We start from the raw sequence: 20,633 nt of genomic DNA, 5'->3' as shown, positions 1-20,633 counted from the left end.
TTCGAATCCACCAGTCACTCCCTGGAAACCCTATGGGTCAGTTCCGCTTTATCCTACGGGGTTGCTATGAGTCAGGGTTGACCTGAGGGCAATGGGTTTGGTGTTTTGGTTTATCAGTTCTCATCAACCCTTTTATTAGGTGCTATAAGCCCTCAACAATCTTTTAAGTAAACCTAGGTTTTCTTACAGTGAGTGTTACAGATTGAATCACGCCCCCCCCACCCCCCCCCCCCCAAATATGTGCTGTAAACTTAACCTCTAGGCCTGTGGCTATAATACCATTTGGGAAGTGGTTGTCTTAGTTATGTTACTAAGGCAGGATTAGCGCAGGTCGTATGTTTCAGAGACCCGGGAAGAGAGAGGCCAAGCACATGAAGACTGTGCAGAAGCAGAAGCCCAGAAGAGACAAGGACCTTCCTCTAGAGCCGACAGAGACAGAAAGCCTTCTTCTAGAGCCAACATCCTGAATTCGGACTTCTAGCCTCCCAAACTCTAAGAAAATAAGTTTGTTAAAGCCATCGACTTGTGGTATTCTGCTGTGGCAGCACTAGGTAACTAAGACAGTGAGGTACCTGGTAGAAAGACAGGCTCTGTCCCCTAGTCTTCATGCACATTTTAAGTCACCTGCAGGCCTATCAGCATCTGAACTCATAACTCGCCTGGTGTGTGGTTACACTACTCTGGTTTTCTGAGTCAAAGAGCCATATAAATTCTTAGTGTAAGAAACTGCTCCAGTTGAAAATGCACTCTTAATGCACATAAAGATATTCTCAAAACCAAGAGCTCCAAAATGGAATATGAATATTCACCGGGGTCTCTTTAACACAACTGCTGCCAATTCAGTTGCCTCCAGTTTGGAAATTCTTATGCTTATCCTGCCTACAACACAGATTTAATGCCCATTTTTATTCTAGTGTTTTAAAAAACATACACAAGGTCAAAAACCCTTGAATTTTTTTTCCTCAAAGTAATATCTCCCCCCAACACCCATGGGCATTTCTGCTATGGTATTATTAGAAAACTTCAAAATTACATTTTACTGTTTTTGGTGTCCATGAAGGATCCCTAACCCGCATCAGAAAGCAGTGTTTCTGGAAGAACATGGTTAATCTACACGTGAGAAAAAAGCAGGTGCTAAAACAGAAGCTCGGCTCTCTAGAGTTCTCCCCTGAAAGGGCACACAGATGAAGTGGTAGGGAGGCAGGAACTGAGGTCTGGTGTCAACTGGACACACAGAACGCAAGGCAGTTTTTAACGAGGCAGGAGAACACTGTTTACATCTGGTAGGCTCTGGCTGTTCTTAAAGACAATTCCATGAACCAAAAAAGTGGTTTTGGGGAGACATAAATCTGAAACTCCATAACCTATCTTCACTCATATTTTGCTTTAAATTATAGTAATTGGACTTCAATTTTTGCCATTCAGAATAATACTGAAACTATTTCCTAAATAATTTAATAACAATGACTACAATATATAAGGATTTGGTTCTGATAGGATTACAAATAGCCAAAAACATTGAGATTCAAAACCCTATAATATCTGGAAAAATGTTATCATTTATAACTATAACATCTGTGGATGTTTTGTTATAAAGTATAACTATAACAATAACATTAAGACTTATTCATGAAATAAAACACTTCTGAAACACTTGGGAATACATGCTTATTCCATTCTCTGGGAATTACTAGTACTTTCTGAAATCTGTTGAGAAATAATTTCTGTAAAAAGAGAGCAGCAAATTCTAGAAGCTGGATGTTAAGATTATATAATAAAAAAAATTCACTTTTCTAGCACTGGCTTGATACAAAATGGGCTTTAAAAAGTATTTTTAAATGCAAACACTGAATTCTTGATGCTTCCTTTAAGACACGTACTGTACTGGCATAATGAACTATGGTCTTGGATTGTCTTCTGTGAGGTATCTGTAGAGTCACATCTCATTCTGTAAACCGTGTTTGGCAACATCTTCATCTGAAAATCACGGTGAAGTCGCATTTTACCATTAAGCGGAAACCAGAAGCACTGTCAAGCTGGAGTGACTGTTTTGAGAGACCAGTGCTTAATATGGAGACAGCTGTCAGGTCTGCATTTATTGCTCTCAAGTCTGTGACTGCAGATAAATAAGGCGGTAGTCCCCAAAGCGTAAAATTAAGGAGCGAAACTCTGACAATTTGCACAAGTTCTGACCACTTCATGCCTGTAACTCTGAAGCTGAATAGTACATTTATACATGCCAAATGTGGTCAGTAATAAATGTTTTGCTTTGGACTGTACTTCCTCCCATTTAGATGAACTTCCAGGAACTGCAATGTCAAGAAAATATCATTACTGCTCATTGTACACAGTTAACATTAGGGAATAAATACACAGGAAAAAAACCCTTAATATCCTGTGAACATATTTTTATTAGTCTGATTTCTACCCTTTCTAAGCTGTTCTGTTAGAAAAGTATGTCAGTTTACTTTTAAACTTTTAATGATGGCTTCTCCTTATCCCAATCTCTCCCGTTTACTCTCTAGAGAAAAGAATACTAGGGCATCGACTACAAGGATTCCCATTAAAAGACCTTGGCCACTTTCTTATACCACATTCATGTATTATTTCGATAAAAATTAAAAAGCATCAATTTGTGAAATTATAGAAAGAAACAGAATCTAGCTTTTATTGTACAGAAAAAATATAGTAAATACATTTAGTGTTTTTAATCTGAAGGTAAAAAAGCAATTCTTGATGTCTCATCTCTGAGAGATCGAAAATGATTGTTCTGCTGCCAGTACTGACCGGCAACCTGCCTCTGGAAGAGCCTTACATCTGCCTTAAACAAATTCTCAGCAGAAAAGTCTTCCTACTTAATTACAGGTACAGACGCTTGGCTCCAAGGACAGGAGCCCACCAAGCCCGGCCCCGCGTTTACCGTCAGCAACATACTTAGCTGTATGTGAACTATGGCAGTAGATTTTCCTGATGTGAGAGACCAGATATTTAAATCTTCCACTGAATAAACATCTTCTATTTTCATCAAGGCTTCTTTTATATAGTCTACATTCAAATGGCTTGGCACACCTATTAGTTCAGAATACATCATTTATGAGTAAAGTTTCTTTTGGAATAAATTTTAACATAATTGCACTAAGAATCAAAAGAGTCTCCTTATTGTTCTAGCTCCAGTCATGAGCATTATTGATAGGACTTTTTTCCAAAGAAACTAAATAAATGGCTTCGCCAAATTAAGTCCAAATGAATATTTTATATTAATACTCACTAAAAAATACGATATATACAAAAGAGGTTAATAAATGCTTTAAAAATGTTCATTCTCCTTAAAAAGGAATGTTAATCAAACCAGAACACTTGATTTTATTATCTAGGCTAAGAGGAAAAAAAAAAAATCCAATGATGATAAATCTGTTGAGAGCTTATATTTACATGCTTACACATAATATCAGTAAGGGAAGGATATGGTTAATGTAATAAAGTTGCAAGTTAAATGGGAATTAAAAAATTAATAAATCATTAAACATAACTGCATTAAGAATCAAGAGTTTTGTTATTGTCCTAGCGCCAGTTTATTAGCGGCATGACCTTGACCAAGATACTTTATCCCTCTGAACCCCAATTTTGTTTGTAAATGGGGGTAATAATGTTTGCCTGCCCACCTTGCTTAGCTGATGTATGGATCCAGTGGTCTAACAGATGGGAAAGTGCATTGATTGTTATATGTTATATAAATGGTAGGTGGTGTTCCGATAGCCTAGTAAGTATCAGTAAAAAGAAAGGAAAAGACAAGGCTCCTACCCTAGAGTGCTCCCTGCCCCCAAATCTGATTCAGGGAAGTAATAACCCACGATGGGGATATGACTGAGCTCTTACCTTCCAGTATTATAACTACTGTGTCCCATATGATACGAAACGTTGTAAAAGCCACAAGTAATGAAAATACATATGTACAGATGGGATCGGCAATCTTGTATTCTGGCTGAAAGGTAATAGATCAAAAATGTGTGATCAAAATACCAAACCCGTTGCTGTTGAGTCGATTCCGACATATGGTGACCCCATGTGGTCAGAATATAACTGTGTGCCATAGGATTTTCATGCCTGTGACCTTTAGGAAGTAGATCACCAGTTCTTTCTCACAAGGTGCCTCTGGGTGGGTTCAAACCCCCAACCTTTTGGTTAGTAGCCCAATGCTTAACCGTTTGTGCCATTCAGGGACTCCAAATATAGACAGACATAAAACAGACCGTAAGGCACAACAAGGCCTTCTTTGTGCCCCGCCCCTTGGCTTTCGTCGGTAGGATTGAGAACACCTTTACGACTCTGATGCTGTAACCCAGAAACATCTTCATTCTCCCCTCGGCTGCTCCAGTGCCTTTCCCGGTGGGGCCTATATCCAGAAGCTTAATTGTGTGGTCTACTGTTCTCCTCTGTGCCTTCTCTAAACCTTCCACCCAGAATCCTAGAATACGAGAGCTGGAAGAGGTTTTAGCAGCCATCTGGTCTAAGCCTCTCGTATTAGAGAGGAGGGAACTCAAATTTAGAGTTGAGGGACTTGTTCAAAGTGATGACGGCAGAGCCAAGATTAGAACCCGGATCTCTGGATTTCTAGCTCAGTTCACTTTCCACTACCTAGTAGTTTGGTGACAAGGCTTAAAGTTGAGTTCTCCAGTGAAGGCATGACCAAGGCCAGCTACGGAGAAATCACCCCACAAAGTGATACTACTTTGTTTACTGCTAACAAAAGAGCGGTACTGATACAAGATTAAGGTTGCATCAATGCAAAATAAATAGGACTGGTACTGGTATCTAGTATACTGATAAAGACAATCACCTTCAGTTTTAATGTTGAAATCAAATATATTTTAAAAGAGAAAAATGAGCCATCATGTTACCTTGAATCGTATGATGTACGCAGCTATTAGCACACCAACACTCTGTACCAAATCCCCCAATGCATGTACGAACGCAGCTCTCACTGCCAGGCTATGCTGCCCATGGCCGTGTCCATGCCCATGACCGGTAGTGGGAGAATCTGAAGGTGTGCGGTGGGAATGGGAGTGATGCTGACCAGACTGGTTCAACAGAAACCCCATTCTGTTGAAAGTAAAAGAAAAAATTATTATTTTCCTAATGTTTTGATAAAAATACTTGTTACTAATCAGACACTAATGAGGCAACATGGAACTCATTCATTTATTCATTTAATAAACATCTGAGCACTTAGTATGTATCAGCGCTGTTCTAGGTGGTGGGGTCAGAACAGAAAATAAGACAGAGACATCCCTACTGCCATGGAGTTTAAATTCTAGTACAGAAGGCAGAGAAGTGGACAATAAATACGTAACATAATGCCAGGGAATGCACAATGCTTGGCAGAAAAGTAAGGCCCTGTAAGGAGGTGGAAAACAAAGGGAGAGTGGTCACAGAAGGCCCCTCTCTCACTCAGAGGCCTGAACGACGCGAGGGAGCAAGCTGTGGCAGAAGAGTGTGCGAGGCAGAAGGAATTGCAGGGCAAAGGTCCTAAGATGGAAAGGTGCTGGGTGTGCTTGAGAAACAGCAAGATGGCTACTGTGGCCAGGATAGAGGGAGTGAGAGAGCTGGAGGGAGAGTGGAAGAGGTACACAGGGTCCTACTAAAACAAAATACGGAAAGGACATTTGATTATATTCTAAGGGCAAATAGAAGTCACTAGGACAGAAACTAGGCTAAATTTGGCCCACTACCTGTTTTTATAAATAACGTTTTATTGGAACACAGCCATGCTATTTGTTTACATATCATTTGTGGCTGCTTTTGTTCTATAACAGCATAGCTGAGCAGCTGTGACAGAGACTGTATGGCTCTCAAAACCTAAAATACTTACTTTCTGGCCCTTAATAGAATAAGTTTTCTGACCTCTGGTCTAAGTAACGAAATAGGTATCAAGAAAATTGGGCAGTTTATAGAAAAAAATTGATAGTTTTTAGAAAAAAATCTAATTAATATAAAAGTGTTATAAAGTTAAATAAAAAACTTTGTCCTGCTTAAATTCCTGATTATTTGTTATATATAAGCCAACTAACGAGGAATTTATAATGCCAAAAGTGTTTTATTCACATTTATTATAAAATTTAATATACCATATAATTAAAAAATATAGGAAAGTATTACTGTATATTATGGCCATCAAGTTGGTTTCCATTCATAGTGACCCCATGTACAACAGAACAAAACACTGCCTGGTCCTGCACCATCCTCACAGTCCTTGTTACGCTTGAGCCCACTGTTGCAGGCACTGTGTCAGTCCATCTCCTTGAGGGTCGTCTTCTTTTTCACTGACCCTCTACTTTACCAAGCATGATGTCCTTCTACAGGGGCTAGTCCCTTCTGATAACATGTCCAAGGTATGTGACACATAGTCTCACCATCCTTGCTTCTACTACTGAATGCTCTAAGTTCACAGTACTTGCAAATATCTAACGTAAACAAACAAACAGAGCTTACATTATGTTAACAGCAACTCCAACAGCTGCGGTAATGAGCATTATATCTCCATTTATTTCATAGTCCATATGGATAGTTCTCTGCACAGCTTCATATAGGAGGAATCCCATGAGTATATACACCAATAGCACACTAATCATAGCTGACAAAACCTCTGGAGGGAAAAATGTATAAAACAATATATTTGTAGCATGGTTGGTACACTTTATACAAACTAAATATTGTACAATTTTTTATTTTTTTCCTCTAAGGAAATAAAACTACTCTATCATTGTTGTCATGTTATTTTTCTTACAAAGAGCATTAGTAGCTCCACTGATTTGGGTCCTCCACTAGTTCACCCCTCTATTACTCACTCCGCCATGTTTCTTCAGGGTCAAACTACATATATTCAGAAACCATTCACAAGGTAAAATATGACAAACTGAGAAAAAATATTTGTAACATACATGACCTACAGATTAACTTCCTTAATAATAGCAGGATTACTTTTTTCCCCCCCCCCACCAAATTAGCAAAACTTAAAAGGTCTGATAATACCCAGAGTTGGCAAGATTGTATTGGTGGAAGTGTGAGGTGGTACTACCTTTTTGGAGGGCATTTTAATAAAACTAATTAAAATGTAAAATGGATATATTCTGTGATCCAGCAATTCTACTTCTAGGATCTCTCCAACAGAAGCACTTCCGTATGTGTACAGCGTATGTACAAAGCTTTCACTGTACCATTGTCCGCAGTACCAAAAAGATAAATCTAGTAACATCTTAAATGTCCATCAATGAGGAAATGGATAAATAAATCATGATACATACATATAATGGGAGTACCACAGGGCCATTTATTTAAAAAAAAAAAGGGGGGGGAGAAAAGAAAAACAAAAATCATGCAAATTGATAATCACAAAGATAAAGTGTTAACGTCTAGGAAGTAAGAGTAAGAGCTAGGGATTTACTTTTCACTTTGTTCTTTTTGGTACTATTTGAAAATGTTTTAAATTTTTACCACAAATATGTTTTACTTGTAGAATAAAGAAAAACAAAAATATTTTCAAGGCAGGCAAGTATTCATAAATACCCTTGACCCCAAAATTTCTTTTCTAGGAATGATATACACACTCGTGCCAAACGAACTACACATGTGCAAAATGAGGTCTGTTACGAGGTTATGCACCAAGCACTGTATAATACCAGAAAACTACTGGAAACAACCAAAGGAGTGATCAGTAGGGCACCTGGAACACGGAATACCGTGCAGCTATTGGAAGAGGGATAAGAAAGCTCTTTATGTACTGATAAGAAACAATCTTCAAGACAGAGCTATGTAAAAAAAAAAAAAGCATGGTGCAGAAGAGTAGTAAGGTGTGTTACCGTTACCATTTGTGTAAAGCAAGGAAGAAAGAGATATATAAATAATCACCTGTAAATGCAATCTCTGGAAGGATATAAAAAATACTGGTTTCCTTGGGTGAGAATGAGTGGCTGGGAGATAAGAAGTGACTTTTCATTTTTTTTTTTTTTAATGCTTTTATGCCATTTGAGTATTCTACCATACTGAATATAAAGTAAAAATAATTTTATATCTTTTCAAAATAACCAAAAGGTAATATGAAGCATAATTTTAAATAATTAACAGTATTACATAAACAAATGTTGATACTCGAAACAATAAAAGCAGGAAAATATTTTTAAAGAAACTTCAGAAGAAACCAGACATTAATCCTGTTGAGTATTAAAAGGTAAAGCAACTTGGAAAACTGTTACCTGAGAGGATTCTCTGCTCGAAGGTTCCAGGCAGTCCAAGTATATTGTACTTTAAAAGATTTTTATTCCAACATATAAATTACAACACAGAAATATTATCTAACAGTTGCAGGCTGTTTCTTGAAGACACCTAATTAATGTAGCCAAACCCCAATAAAATCCTGTGCATCAACAGGACAGATGTTGGAATAAGACAGAAAGCATACAATTCTTATTCAAAACCACGGCCCACCTACCATTGACATACTAATCATCATACTTTGAAAGGGCTGTAGAAGTTAGAGAAAGGACCAACTGAAATTCAGGAAACTGCAGAAACTTCCATATGAAGTGGAGACTGTCAGCTCCTTGAGGATGCAAGCCTGGTCTTACTCCACGTTGTACTTACTGTAGGGCTTAGAACAGTTTGCATGTACCAGGTACACAAGTATTTGTGCATGAAGTTGTAGAATGAAGCTATTTAAAAGTTGAACAAGGGAAGATGATAAAAGTCTATATAATTATGAAAAAATTAAATAGAACATGAATAGTTTATCTAGTAAATCTAAAAAAAAGTAAGATAAAAGGAGAAGACTTAAGCCAAATAAAATATGGAAAACACATGCAATTTTCTGTCTTAAGTTATAACTGATGATGCTAAAGTACACATAAAATAAAGAAAGAAGAAATAATCAAAAAAAATTCAAACTGTAAAGTTTTATGTACTAGCAGCAGCCACCTCGTTTTACTCCTAACAAGAACTTTAATCTGTGTTAAGGCTGAAGCTAGCAATTAGGCCATCATGAAATTTAGGTGTTTTTAAATCAAATTTTCAATATAAAAATTGCAAAGCAATGTGCTTTACATTTATAAAGATTCATAGTTATACAAATTGTTGACATGGAGATGTGAATTATAATTAAACATTTTTTCAAAAATCCCAATAAGCAGGATGACCACACTTCCCAGTTTTCCCTGGACAGGCCCAGGTTATGCCTGTTGTCCTGGTGTAATTATTAATAGTGCCTCACTTCACTCTCAGAAGTGTCCTGATTTGGATGATAATTACATGGTCACCCTAGTAAGGGTTGCCAGACAAAATACAGGATGCACAAAATTAAATTTTAATTTCAGATAAACAACAGATAACTTTTTTTTTAGTATAAGTATTTCCTATGCAATATTTGAGATATACTGGGCACCCTGTAAAAAATTTTTTTTCCTAAATCCGGCAACCCTACACCCCAGTAATAATTTTCCTAAATGCTTAAAATTACCCTTTTGTGGACAAGGTCCCAGATAAGTAAAGCATTATTGAAGAAGAATAAAGTAGGATGACTTGTGCTACCTGACCTCAGAACCCACTACACAGCTATTATAGTCAAAACAGCCTGATACTCGTACAACTGACCAATGGAACAGAATTGAGAACCCAGATGTAAATCCACTCATCTGCAGCCACCTGATCTTCAACAAAAGCCCAAAGTCCATCAAATGGGGAAAAGACAGTCTTTTTAACAACTAGTGCTGGCAAAACTGGATATCCATCTGCAAAAAAATGAAACAGGACCCATACCTCACACCATACACAAAAACTAATTCAAAATGGATCAAAGACCTACATATAAGACCAAAAACTATAAAGATCATAGAAGAAAAAATACGGTCAACGCTAGAGGCCCTAATGCATAGCATTAACAGGATAAAAACTATAACTAACAGTACACCAACACCAGAAGATGAGCTGGGTAACTGGGATCTTCTAAAAATTAAATACTTATGCTCATCAAAAGACTTCACCAAAGGAGTAAAAAGACAACCTACAGACTGGGAAAAAGTGTTTGGCTATTACAAATCAGACAAAGGTCTACCTTCTAAAACCTACAGGAAAATCCAACATCCCTACAACAAAAAGACAAATAATCCAATTAAAAAACGGGCAAAGGATACAAACAGACACTTCACCAAAGAAGACATTCAAGAGGCTAACAGATGCATGAGGAAATGCTCATGATCAGTAGCCATTAAAGAAATGCAAATCAAAACCACAATGAGATACCATCTCACCCCAACACTACTGGCACAAAAAAAAAAAAACAAAAAAAACCCGAAAGTAACAAATGTGGAGAGGCTGTGGGGAGATTGGAACTCTCATGCACTGCTGGTGGAAACGCAAAATGGTACAACCATTTTGGAAAACGATATTGCGCCTCCTTAGAAAGCTAGAAATAGAAATACCATGTGATCCGGCAATCCCACTCCTAGGAATATATCCTAGAGAAATAAGAGTTGTCACACGAATAGACATATGCACACCCATGTTCACTGCACCATTGTCCACAATAGCAAAAACATGGAAACAACTTAGGTGCCCATCAACAGATGAATGGATAAACAAATCATGGTTCATACACACAATGGAATACTATGCAACAATAAAGAACAATGATGAACCTGCAAAGCATCTCACAACATGGATGAATCTGGAGGGCATTGTCCTGAGTAAAATAAGTCAATCACAAAAGGATGAATATTATATGAGACCACTACTATAAAAACTCATGAAAAGGTTTACACACAAAAAGAAACAATCTTTGATTGTTACAGGGAAGGGGAGAGGTGGCAGGGAAAAACACTAAGTAGACAATAGATAAGTGGTAACTTTGGTGAAGGGTAAAACGGTACACAATACTGGGGAAGCCAGCTCAACTTGTCCAAGGCAAGGTCATGGAAGTACCATAGACACATCCAAACTCCCTGAGGGATCAAATTACTGGGCTGAGGGCTGTAGGGATCATGGTCTTGGGGTACATCTAGCTCAACTGGCATAACCCAGTTTATAAAGAAAACATTCTACATTCTACTTTGGTGAGTAGCATCTGGGGTCTTAAAAGCTTGTGAGTGGCCATCTAAGATACTTCACTGATTTCACCCTGTCTGGAGCAAGGGAGAATGAAGAAAACCAAAGACACAAGGGGAAGAATGGACCACAACTACCACAGCCTCCACCAGACTGAGTTCAGCACAACTAGGCAGGAGGACTCCCACCCTTACAAGACCCACTATAGTTCTGCACTGAAAACTCAGTTTTCTGCGCCAGTTTTCACCCGTGTGAGCAGCATAGAGGAATCCCAACGCCTGCCCACAATTAAGAGTAATACAATTCAGCTGATTCCTAGAAACTCCACAAATGGCATACAGGATACTGCTGTCAGTGATATTCCTTTCCCAGCAACTAAGGACTGTGCTTCAGACATAGTCTAATTCCCTCAGTGAAGGAGCAAAGACAACCATCTGCTGTCAAAATGTCTTCTAGACAGAGTACTGATAAAGGCAAAAAAAAAAAAAAAAAGACAAAAATTTTAAGTAGATTTTTAGTGCTGAGATTTACAGTTCATAAGTAGTAGGCACAGATAACTAACACAGCTAAAGGAAACCCTGGTGGCGTCGTGGTTAAGAGTTTGGCTGCTAACCAAACAGTGGGCAGTTCAAATCCAATAGGCATGGCTTGGAAACTGTACGGGCAGTTCTGCTCTGCTCTACAGGGTTGCTATGAGTCAGAATTGACTCGATTCAATCGACAAACAGGTTTGGTTTTTTGGTTTCATACAGCTAAACAATCCTAATAGTAGTAATATGATCATTTATTCTGATAAAACAAAAAAAAAAAAACTCTTTCATTGTGAATAAATTTAACGTTGATAAAAGACCATGAATAGGACTAATTAGTGTTAATTTTTATTCACAGTATTTTTAGCAATGATGGAATGCAGAAAAAAGACAGCAGATTTTTTTCCCCCACATTTAAGGGACATGGAAGCTTTCAGCCAACAACTGAATTATGAACTGCTCCAACTTTCTCCTTCGTGCTCTGGGTCTGCCTTCGGTCACATACTTACAATAAAGTTTTCTGAGACACAAGGAGTGTCTAACAGATGGACTTTTCATGTCCTAGAAGAGACCCAGGAACTTTCACAACCTGAGAAGATTTCTGTGAATGTTAATACCCATTAGTTTTAGGTAAACTTGAAAGGTCATATATCACTGTAAACACAAATTTAGCATAAAAACTCTTGAAAGATATTTTTATGGAAACGCTAGAAAATCTTTTATTATATTTTGTTACTTTATATCTAAGTAATTAAATCACTCTACGTGGCTGAACTGTGGCACTAAAGGAGGAAGTAAAATGAATGAATATGTGTTTTTTGTTAAAACATCACTTGGGTCTTTTCATCCAGCTGAAGGATAGGCAAACATCAATGGCCCAGTGAAGACTAAATACACCCTGAATTTCACATAAAGAGAACAGCAGTTGTGGTTTGAATGGCTACTGAATGCTAAAAAGAAAATTAAATGGGAGAAAACACAGATGATTACCAAGTTTTCTTATCCCTATAAAATATTTTAAAACTCTTTATTGTAAATTTTAAAACATCAGTAAGTTGCCAAAATTAGAGGTTTTCAAGATACATATGGAAAACAGGAATCCTTTCCCTCCTCTATTATTCTCTATCACAGTACCTTATTCTTTCCCTTTGCTGTACTACTTATTAGAATTTATATTTGTGTTTGGGTACATATTTACTGCATATCTCCCACTCAATACTATTGTTCATTCACTCAACAGGTAAATGCTGGACACCCATTCAGTGTGTGAATAATTTGCTTTAACTATGTAAACCACACTCAACACAAGCATATTTGATTTCTAAGGGGTGCTACCTAGGTGTCTGGTCTACCATAACTGTTAGCTCTGCAAATGCTATGATGTCAATATGAGTGTATTTCACTTAAATTACATAACACTTGCCCTTGTGTTGCCTCAAAGAACTGCCATACAGCAAATATCTAAAGACAGGTTTCAAGTGTCTATAAAAACAAATATTCTATCCGCAGTGAAAGGGAAAGAGAGTGGAGATTTATCTTTCTCTCTACTTCCTTCCATGCTACTTCTCTTTTCTACCTTCTTCCAAAAGACAGGAAGAAAACAGAAGGAAAAACAGTAGGCTGTACTGGATTTGCCTAGGATTTTCAAACTAGCACAGGTATACCCCGATTTACTGCATTTCCCTTTATTGCACTCCACAGATACTGCAATTTTTAACAAATTGAAGGCTTGTGGCAACCCTGCCTCGAGCAAGTCTATTGGTGCCATTTTTCCAGTAGCAGCTGCTCACTTCGTGTCTCTGTATCACATTTTGGTAATTCTTGCAATATTTTTTCAAACTTTTTCATTACTACTGTATCTGTTATTGTGATCTGTGACCAGTATCTCTGATGTTACTACTGTAAGTGTTCTGGGGCACCATGAACCGCGCCCATACAAGACGGCAAACTTAATGGATAAACGTTGTATGTGTTCTGACTGCTCCACCGACCAGCCATTCCCCCGTGTCTCTCCCTCTCCTCGGGCCTCCCTATTCCCTGAAACACAACAATATTGAAATTAGGCCAGTTAATAACCCTAAAATGGCCTGTAAGTGTTCAAGTGAAAGGAAGACTCACATGTCTCTCATTTTAAATCAAAAGCTAGAGATAATTAAGCTTAGTAAGGAAAGCATGTTGAAAGCTGAGATATGCTGAAAGCTAGGCCTCTGACCCCAAGCCGTTAGCCAAGCTGTGAATGCAAAGGAAAAGTTCTTGAAGGAAATTACAAGTGCTACTCCAGTGAACACATGAATGACAGGAAGGCGAAACAGCCTTACTGCTGACACGGAGAAAGTTTTAGCGGTCTGGATAGAAGGTCAAACCAGCCACAACATTCCCTCAAGCCAAAGCCTCATCCAGAGCAAGACCCCAACTCTCTTCAATTCTGTGAAGGCTGAGAGAGGTGAGGAAGCTGCAGAAGAAATGTCTGAAGCTAACGGAAGCTGGTTCATGAGGTTTAAGGAAAGAAGCTGTCTCCATGGCATAAAAGGGCAAGGTGAAGCAGCACGTGCTGATGTAGAGCTGCAGCGAGTGATCCAGAAGATCCAGCTGAGACAACTGATGAAGGGGCTACACTCAACAACAGATTTCCGTGTAGACGAAGCAGCTTTATGTTGGAAGAAGATGCCGTCTAGGACTTTCACAGCCAGAGGAGAGAAGCTGATACTTGGCTTCAAAGTCTCAAAGGACAGGCTGACTCTCTTGTTAGGGGCGAATGCAGCTGGTGACTTTAAGTTGAAGCCGATGCTCATTTACCATTCTGATAATCCTAGGGCCCTTAAGAACTATGCTAAACCTACTCTGCCTGTGCTCTAGAAATGGAAGAACAAAGCCTGGATGACAGCACATCGGTTTACAACGTGGTTTACTGAATATTTTAAGCCCACTGTTGAGACCTACTGCTCAGAAAAAAAGATTCCTTTCAAAATATTACTGCTCACTGACAACGCACCTGGTCACCCAACAGCTCTGATGGAGATGTACAAGGAGATCAATGTTGTTTTCATGTCTGCAAACACAACATCAGTTCTGCAGCCCAGGGATCAAGGAGCACTTCTGACTTTGAAACTGTGTTATTTAAGAAACACATTTCATAAGGCTAGCTACCACAGGTAGTGATTCCTCTCATGGATTTGGGCAAAGTAAACTGAAAACCTTCTGGAAAGGATTCACCATTCTAGATGCCACTGAGAACATTCTTGGTTCATGGGAGGAGATCCAAATACCAACACTAACAGGAGTTTGACAGAAGCTGATGCCAACCCTCATGGATGACTCTGAGGGGTTCAAGACCTCAGTGGAGGAAGGAACTGCAGATGTGGTGGCAACAGCAAGAGAACTACAAGTGGAGCCTGAAGATGGGAGTGAACTGCTGCAATCTCATGATAAAACCTTAACAGTTGCTTCTTATGGATGAACAAGGCAAGCGGTTTCTTCAGACGGAATCTACTCCTAGTGAAGATGCTGTGAACACTGTCGAAATGACAACAAAGGATTTACAATATTATGTAAACTTAGCTCATAAAGCAGCGGCAGAGTCTGAGAGGACTGCCCCCAATTTTGAATGAAGATCTACTGTGGGTAAAATGCTACCAAACAGCATCGCGTGCCGTGGAGAAATCTTTTGTGAAAGGAAGAGTCAATGGATGCAGCAAACTTCACTGTTCTCTCATTTTAAGAAATTGCCACAGGCACCCCAAATGTCAGCAACCACCATCCTGATGAGTCAGCAGCCATCAACATGGAGGCAAGACCCTCCACCAGCAAAAAGATTCCAACTCACTGAAGACTCAGATGATGGTTAGCATTTTAGCAACAAAGTATTTTTTAATTAAGGTTTGTATGTTGTTTTTTAGACATAATGCTATTACACACGTAACAGTACAGTACAGTGCAAGGATAACTTTTACATGCACTGGGAAACCAAAATATTTGTGTGGCTCACTTTATTGCGATATTTGCTTTATTTCAATGGTCTAGAGCCGAACCTGCAATATCTCTGAGCTATGCCCGTATTTGTATTTCAATGCAGGCACAGACAACCCTACTACACGCAAGCTAAGGACATCATAAAGAATTTTCAGTGGGCTCCTATTGCCACCAGTATGTCAAAGTAAACTGCAAAGTTTGATTTTGGATCCTCGCCTCCCTTTATAAAAAATCTCCTACTTCATGCCTTCTTACCTTTACCGCTATCCCATACTCAGAGGGCTTAGTACTTTCAAGGGGAATGTTGGCTATTCAACATTGACCACCTCACTCACGTCTTGTCTTCTGCCTTAATAAAAATTTCCATTTCTAGGAAATACCCATTCTTTTCCTATAGATGTTCATGTGATGTGATTAAATTCCCACTAAGATGTGAGTAATTATAGGCATCACTCTTGTTGGGGTAAGGGGGTGGGAGGAAGCTGTTAAAATGAATCACCAATCACGGAGAAGAGATTATGTTATTTTTGGCTGCATGTACAGAGAAAGAGATTTTTTAGCTGAGTACTTTCTTCTCTAACATCAGGAAGCAAAATAACAAACTAGGTAGAATTAGCATTGTAGCCATAAATCAACCCGGGACAACCCACCATCCAGCGAGATCTGCCAGAGGACTTTGCTCAGTAGAAACAGGCACTGCTAAGACACTCCTGCACTGTCACTGCCATTAACCTAGACTGATGATGTGTATTACCAAAGGGCAAATCTTGATTTACATTTCACATGCAGACAACTCTGCTTATTACAGTCTGTGTGAACCAGTCCAGGGAGACTAAAATCAGCTACTTCTGATGCCAAATTGTGTAGTGGATAACAAATCCATTCCACACTCCAAATACGTCCTATAGAAATCTCATTTTCCTTCCCTGGTCAGTACAGACCCCAGCTGCCCATGCAGCCCTTCTCTCTCTTATCCCAAGCCACCTGGGAACTGGTCAGCGCATAGTGGTTGCAAGCCTGGGAGTCCATGTGACTCCCCCCAGTTCAGAGCAGACCCCAAATTTGGGGTTTTCCTCTACCCCTCAGGGTGCCATCTGTAAGCTCAGGAGTCCATATGACTCCTTTAACTTCAGACCAGCTCATTCCTCCTACTCCTTTGGGTCCTATAATTTGCTGGAACAATTCACACCACTCACTGAAGAAATCGTAACAAATGAACAAATGCATGGGGTGAGGCGGGAGGGGTTCCAGTGTGGAGCTTCCATATCCCCAAGGGTTGTGCTACCCTCCTAAGAGCAGGTGTTGCTCTTACCAACCAGGAAGCTCCATCTGGGCCTCCGGCTCAGGGCTCTTATCGGTCTCATGCCTCCTGAGGCTTAGTCAGTGTCAGGCCCCCTGATGAGCCTCTGCCCTTGGGGCTTTCAGGTACTAAGACCAAAAGCCAAATGGCTTTCAGCAGGGTGATTCCTTGCCTTTCATAGTTCTTTTCCTTACTAATGTGGCTTTGATTAGAATGTTAGGGGCAAAGGCAGAAGCAAATGCTCATCACAGAGTTAAACACGTGGTTTTTCTTGGTTCTGTAAACTGAAGGTAGACTTTTTCCGATGACATCTTTAGGACCCGTCCTGTTGCTGTACATATTATTAATTACTATTAATAATTAATTAATAATTGTTGCCATATAATTTTATATGTGTAAACTGTTTATTTGATTGAGCTGAACGTACCCTGGAAGATGTTGCTGAATAAGTCTTATCCACCTATTTTCATTTGCCTTTTTTTTTTTTTTTACTCAAACGGGATATCACTGGAAAATTTTCAGTTAATCAGGGGTATTGTGGTTTTACTATAAAGTATTATATACCAAAAGAAACCCCCAGTTACCTACCTAAGCGATGGAATCCAAAGGTGAATCTTTTGGTTGGTGATTTTGAAGACAGCCACAAAGCAAGCAGGGTCAGGATGATGGCACTTAGGTCAGTTAACATATGAAGCGCATCTGTCATGATTGCTAGGCTATTTGCAATGTATCCACCTTAGAGGAAGGGTGAGAGGAAAGGAGGAACAAGCCAATTAAGATAATCAGTATAAGCAATCAAACCAGAAATACGTAACATCCTACAAAACACGAATTTCTAACTAAATCTTTGTGCTGTTACGATACAATCATGGTATCCTGAAATTTGATGTATATTTGATGTGTATATTTTTTTTCTGGTGAGAATGTCCATTTCCATTAACAGATTCTCCAAGGAGTTGATGACCTTTCAAAAGTTAAGAACCCACTAAACTGGGGGCAAACACATAAAGAGAAATTTTGTGTTTTAGCACTGCAGCTTTTGCTCAACCCACTAATTCTACTACAGTGAAATTAACAATCACAATATCCAAATATGACAATAAAACTGAAGAAAAGGTAGCTGCTCACTTGCTCATGGAGAGTTTCAACATAAAATTAAACTGAAAAAACTCACAAAATGTGCATTAGTTTAACACCAAAGATTAAAGTCAACTAATTCACTTGGACATGGATGGCAATGTCTTCTGATATAGGGACGAAAGGTAGTATTCAGAATACAAACTTTTTTTTCAGCATTGATTTTTTTGGGCATTATCTGTATATTAATATGAACTCATGCCACCAATCTGTCAGTCTGTTGTACCGCTGGAGCTTGCATGTTGCTGTGATTCTGGAAGCTATTCCACTGGTATTTCAAAAACCAGTAGGGTCACCATGGTAGACAGGTTTCAGCAGAGCTTCCAGAGTAAGACAGACTAGGAGGAAAGGCCTGGTGATCTACTTCCAAAAATTAGCCAATGAAAATCTCATGAATCACAACAGAGCACCATCTGACTCACTTGCTTTGCCACATCGTTTGGAAGGATTAACAGCTAGAGAAGGGTATCGTGTTTGGTGACGCAGAGGGCCAGTAAGGGTGAGCGAGGCCTCAGTGATGCAGAGGGCCAGTAAGGGTGAGGGAGGCCCTCAGTGACGCAGAGGGCCAGTAAGGGTGAGGGAGGCCCTCAGTGACGCAGAGGGCCAGTAAGGGTGAGGGAGGCCCTCAGTGACGCAGAGGGCCAGTAAGGGTGAGCGAGGCCCTCAGTGACGCAGAGGGCCAGTAAGGGTGAGCGAGGCCCTCAGTGACGCAGAGGGCCAGTAAGGGTGAGCGAGGCCCTCAGTGAGACGGATTGGCACAGGAGCTGCAATGGTGGACGCAGACATGCTGGTAATCATGAGGATGACACAGGACCAGAAAGGGGAATGAACACTGAGCTCCTGCCTTATATCCTCTAGTTCTCAAAACAGATCAAGGTTACTCCTCTATTAACATAGGGAAATCTGAAATTTTCCACTCTCTGAGGTAACTATTAACCATCTTTTTCTTCTAACCCTCTCCCTGCCCACACACTGCTCCACCTCAGCAGTTAGACTCCCATCACCTTATATTCTTCACTACAGAAACAAAAGCTATTGGGTGGGAGGTCTCATTTTTACTCCAACAAACCTACAAACTTATTATCAGCCCTGGCCTCTCTACCTTCCTGCTGCAATAACAGAGCTAAGTGTCCCTCCTGTCAAAGGCCCACATGTGCTCTAGGATCCAACCCCCTTCATCTCCTCAAGGACTTTTTTCTCCAGTTATTCTCTCTTCTGTGCATTTTCAACCTCTCCCTCTCTTCTAGATCACTCCTACCAGCATTCAAAGGTGCTCCCGCTTGTTTAAAAAAAAAAATCCTGTCTTGATCCCCTTCCAATAACGGCCCTCTCTTTGCTGTTCTCAACAAATTTTGAAAGTTACCTACGTACACTATCTCTTCCTCCTCACCTCTTTTTTAAAAAAGTTTTTTTTAAAACCAAAGTTACACATATGCACAGTTTAAAGGCTCAGCTTAATCTTCAAGATTAAAAAACAAGACAAAACAAACAGTCCCTAGCATCCCTCATCTCCTCTCAATTTCCGCAGACATCCTCTTTCAATTATTTTAGCTCATTCTTTTGGTATCAGCCTCCGTATTTCTTAATGACATGCCTGTATTGTTAATTCTTTTTTTTTTTTTTTCAGTGTTTTCACTTTAGATTTGGCTCATTTTTCAATCAGTCTCCCTCACACATCTTACCCCTCCTAACTTCCTAATTATAGGTATACCTTGCTTTACTGCGTTTCGCTTTACTGCGCTTCGCAGGTAATTGCGTTTTTTTACAAATTGAAGATATGTGGCAACCCTGCGCCGACCAAGTCTATCAGCACCATTTTTCCAATAGCAGGTGCTCACTCAGTATCTCTGTGCCACATTTTGGTAGTTCTTTCAATGTTTCAAACTTTTTCATTTTTATGATATATGTATGTTACAGTGATCTGTGACCAGCAATCTTTGATGTTACTATTTTAATTGTTTTGGGGTGCCAGGGACGGCACCCATTAAAGATGCCAAACTTCATCAGTAAATGCTGTGTGTGTCCTGACGGCTTCATCGACCATCTCTCTCCCTCCACCCAGGCCTCCCTACTCCCTGAGACACAATGATACTGAAATTATGCCAGTTAATAACCCTACAATGGCCTCTAAGTGTTCAAGTGAAAGGAAGACTCACATGTCTCTCACTTTAAAAAGCTAGAAATAATTAAACTTAGTGAGAAAGACATGTCAAAAGCCGAGACAGGCTGAAAGCTAGGCCTCTTGCCCCAAGCCATTAGCCAAGCTGTGAATGCAAAGGAAAAGTTCTCGAAGGAAATTTCAAGTGCTACTCCAGTGAACACACGAATGGTAAGAAAGTGGTACAGCCTTATTTGCTGACACAGAAAGTTTTAGCGGTCTGGATAGAAGGTCAAACAGCCACAACATTCCCTCAAGCCAAAGCCCAATTCACAGCAAGGCCCCAACTCTCTTCAATTCTGTGAAGACTGAGAGAGGTGAGGAAACTGCAAAAGAAATGTCTGAAGCTAACGGAGGCTGGTTCATGAGGTTTAAGGAAAGAAGCTGTCTCCGTGGCATAAGAGGGCAAGGTGAAGCAGCACGTGCTGATGTAGAGCTGCAGCGAGTGATC

The 20,633-nt window shown here is 39.6% G+C and overlaps 1 protein-coding gene across 4 annotated transcripts in view; it reads right to left on the bottom strand.

The window, feature by feature from the left end:
* Positions 1-229: 229 nt before the first annotated feature.
* Positions 230-20,633, bottom strand: part of SLC30A4 (solute carrier family 30 member 4) — a 38,870-nt gene continuing 18,466 nt past the window's right edge. For 3 of the 4 annotated variants that reach the window (XM_049898134.1, XM_049898133.1, XM_049898132.1), the window contains 6 exons: positions 17,476-17,622; positions 6,490-6,643; positions 4,899-5,100; positions 3,877-3,982; positions 2,935-3,069; positions 230-2,309 (listed from right to left, as the gene is read on the bottom strand). In XM_049898134.1, coding sequence (XP_049754091.1) covers positions 2,155-2,309; positions 2,935-3,069; positions 3,877-3,982; positions 4,899-5,100; positions 6,490-6,643; positions 17,476-17,622 — 899 coding nt within the window. In that variant the 3' untranslated portion in view covers positions 230-2,154. The other variant, XM_049898135.1, reaches the window with a different exon arrangement.

This window comes from Elephas maximus, chromosome 10, assembly GCF_024166365.1.
Source record: "Elephas maximus indicus isolate mEleMax1 chromosome 10, mEleMax1 primary haplotype, whole genome shotgun sequence".
NCBI lineage: Eukaryota > Metazoa > Chordata > Mammalia > Proboscidea > Elephantidae > Elephas > Elephas maximus.
Note: the sequence above shows the minus strand (reverse complement) of the source record. Positions and strands in the feature narration are given on the sequence as shown.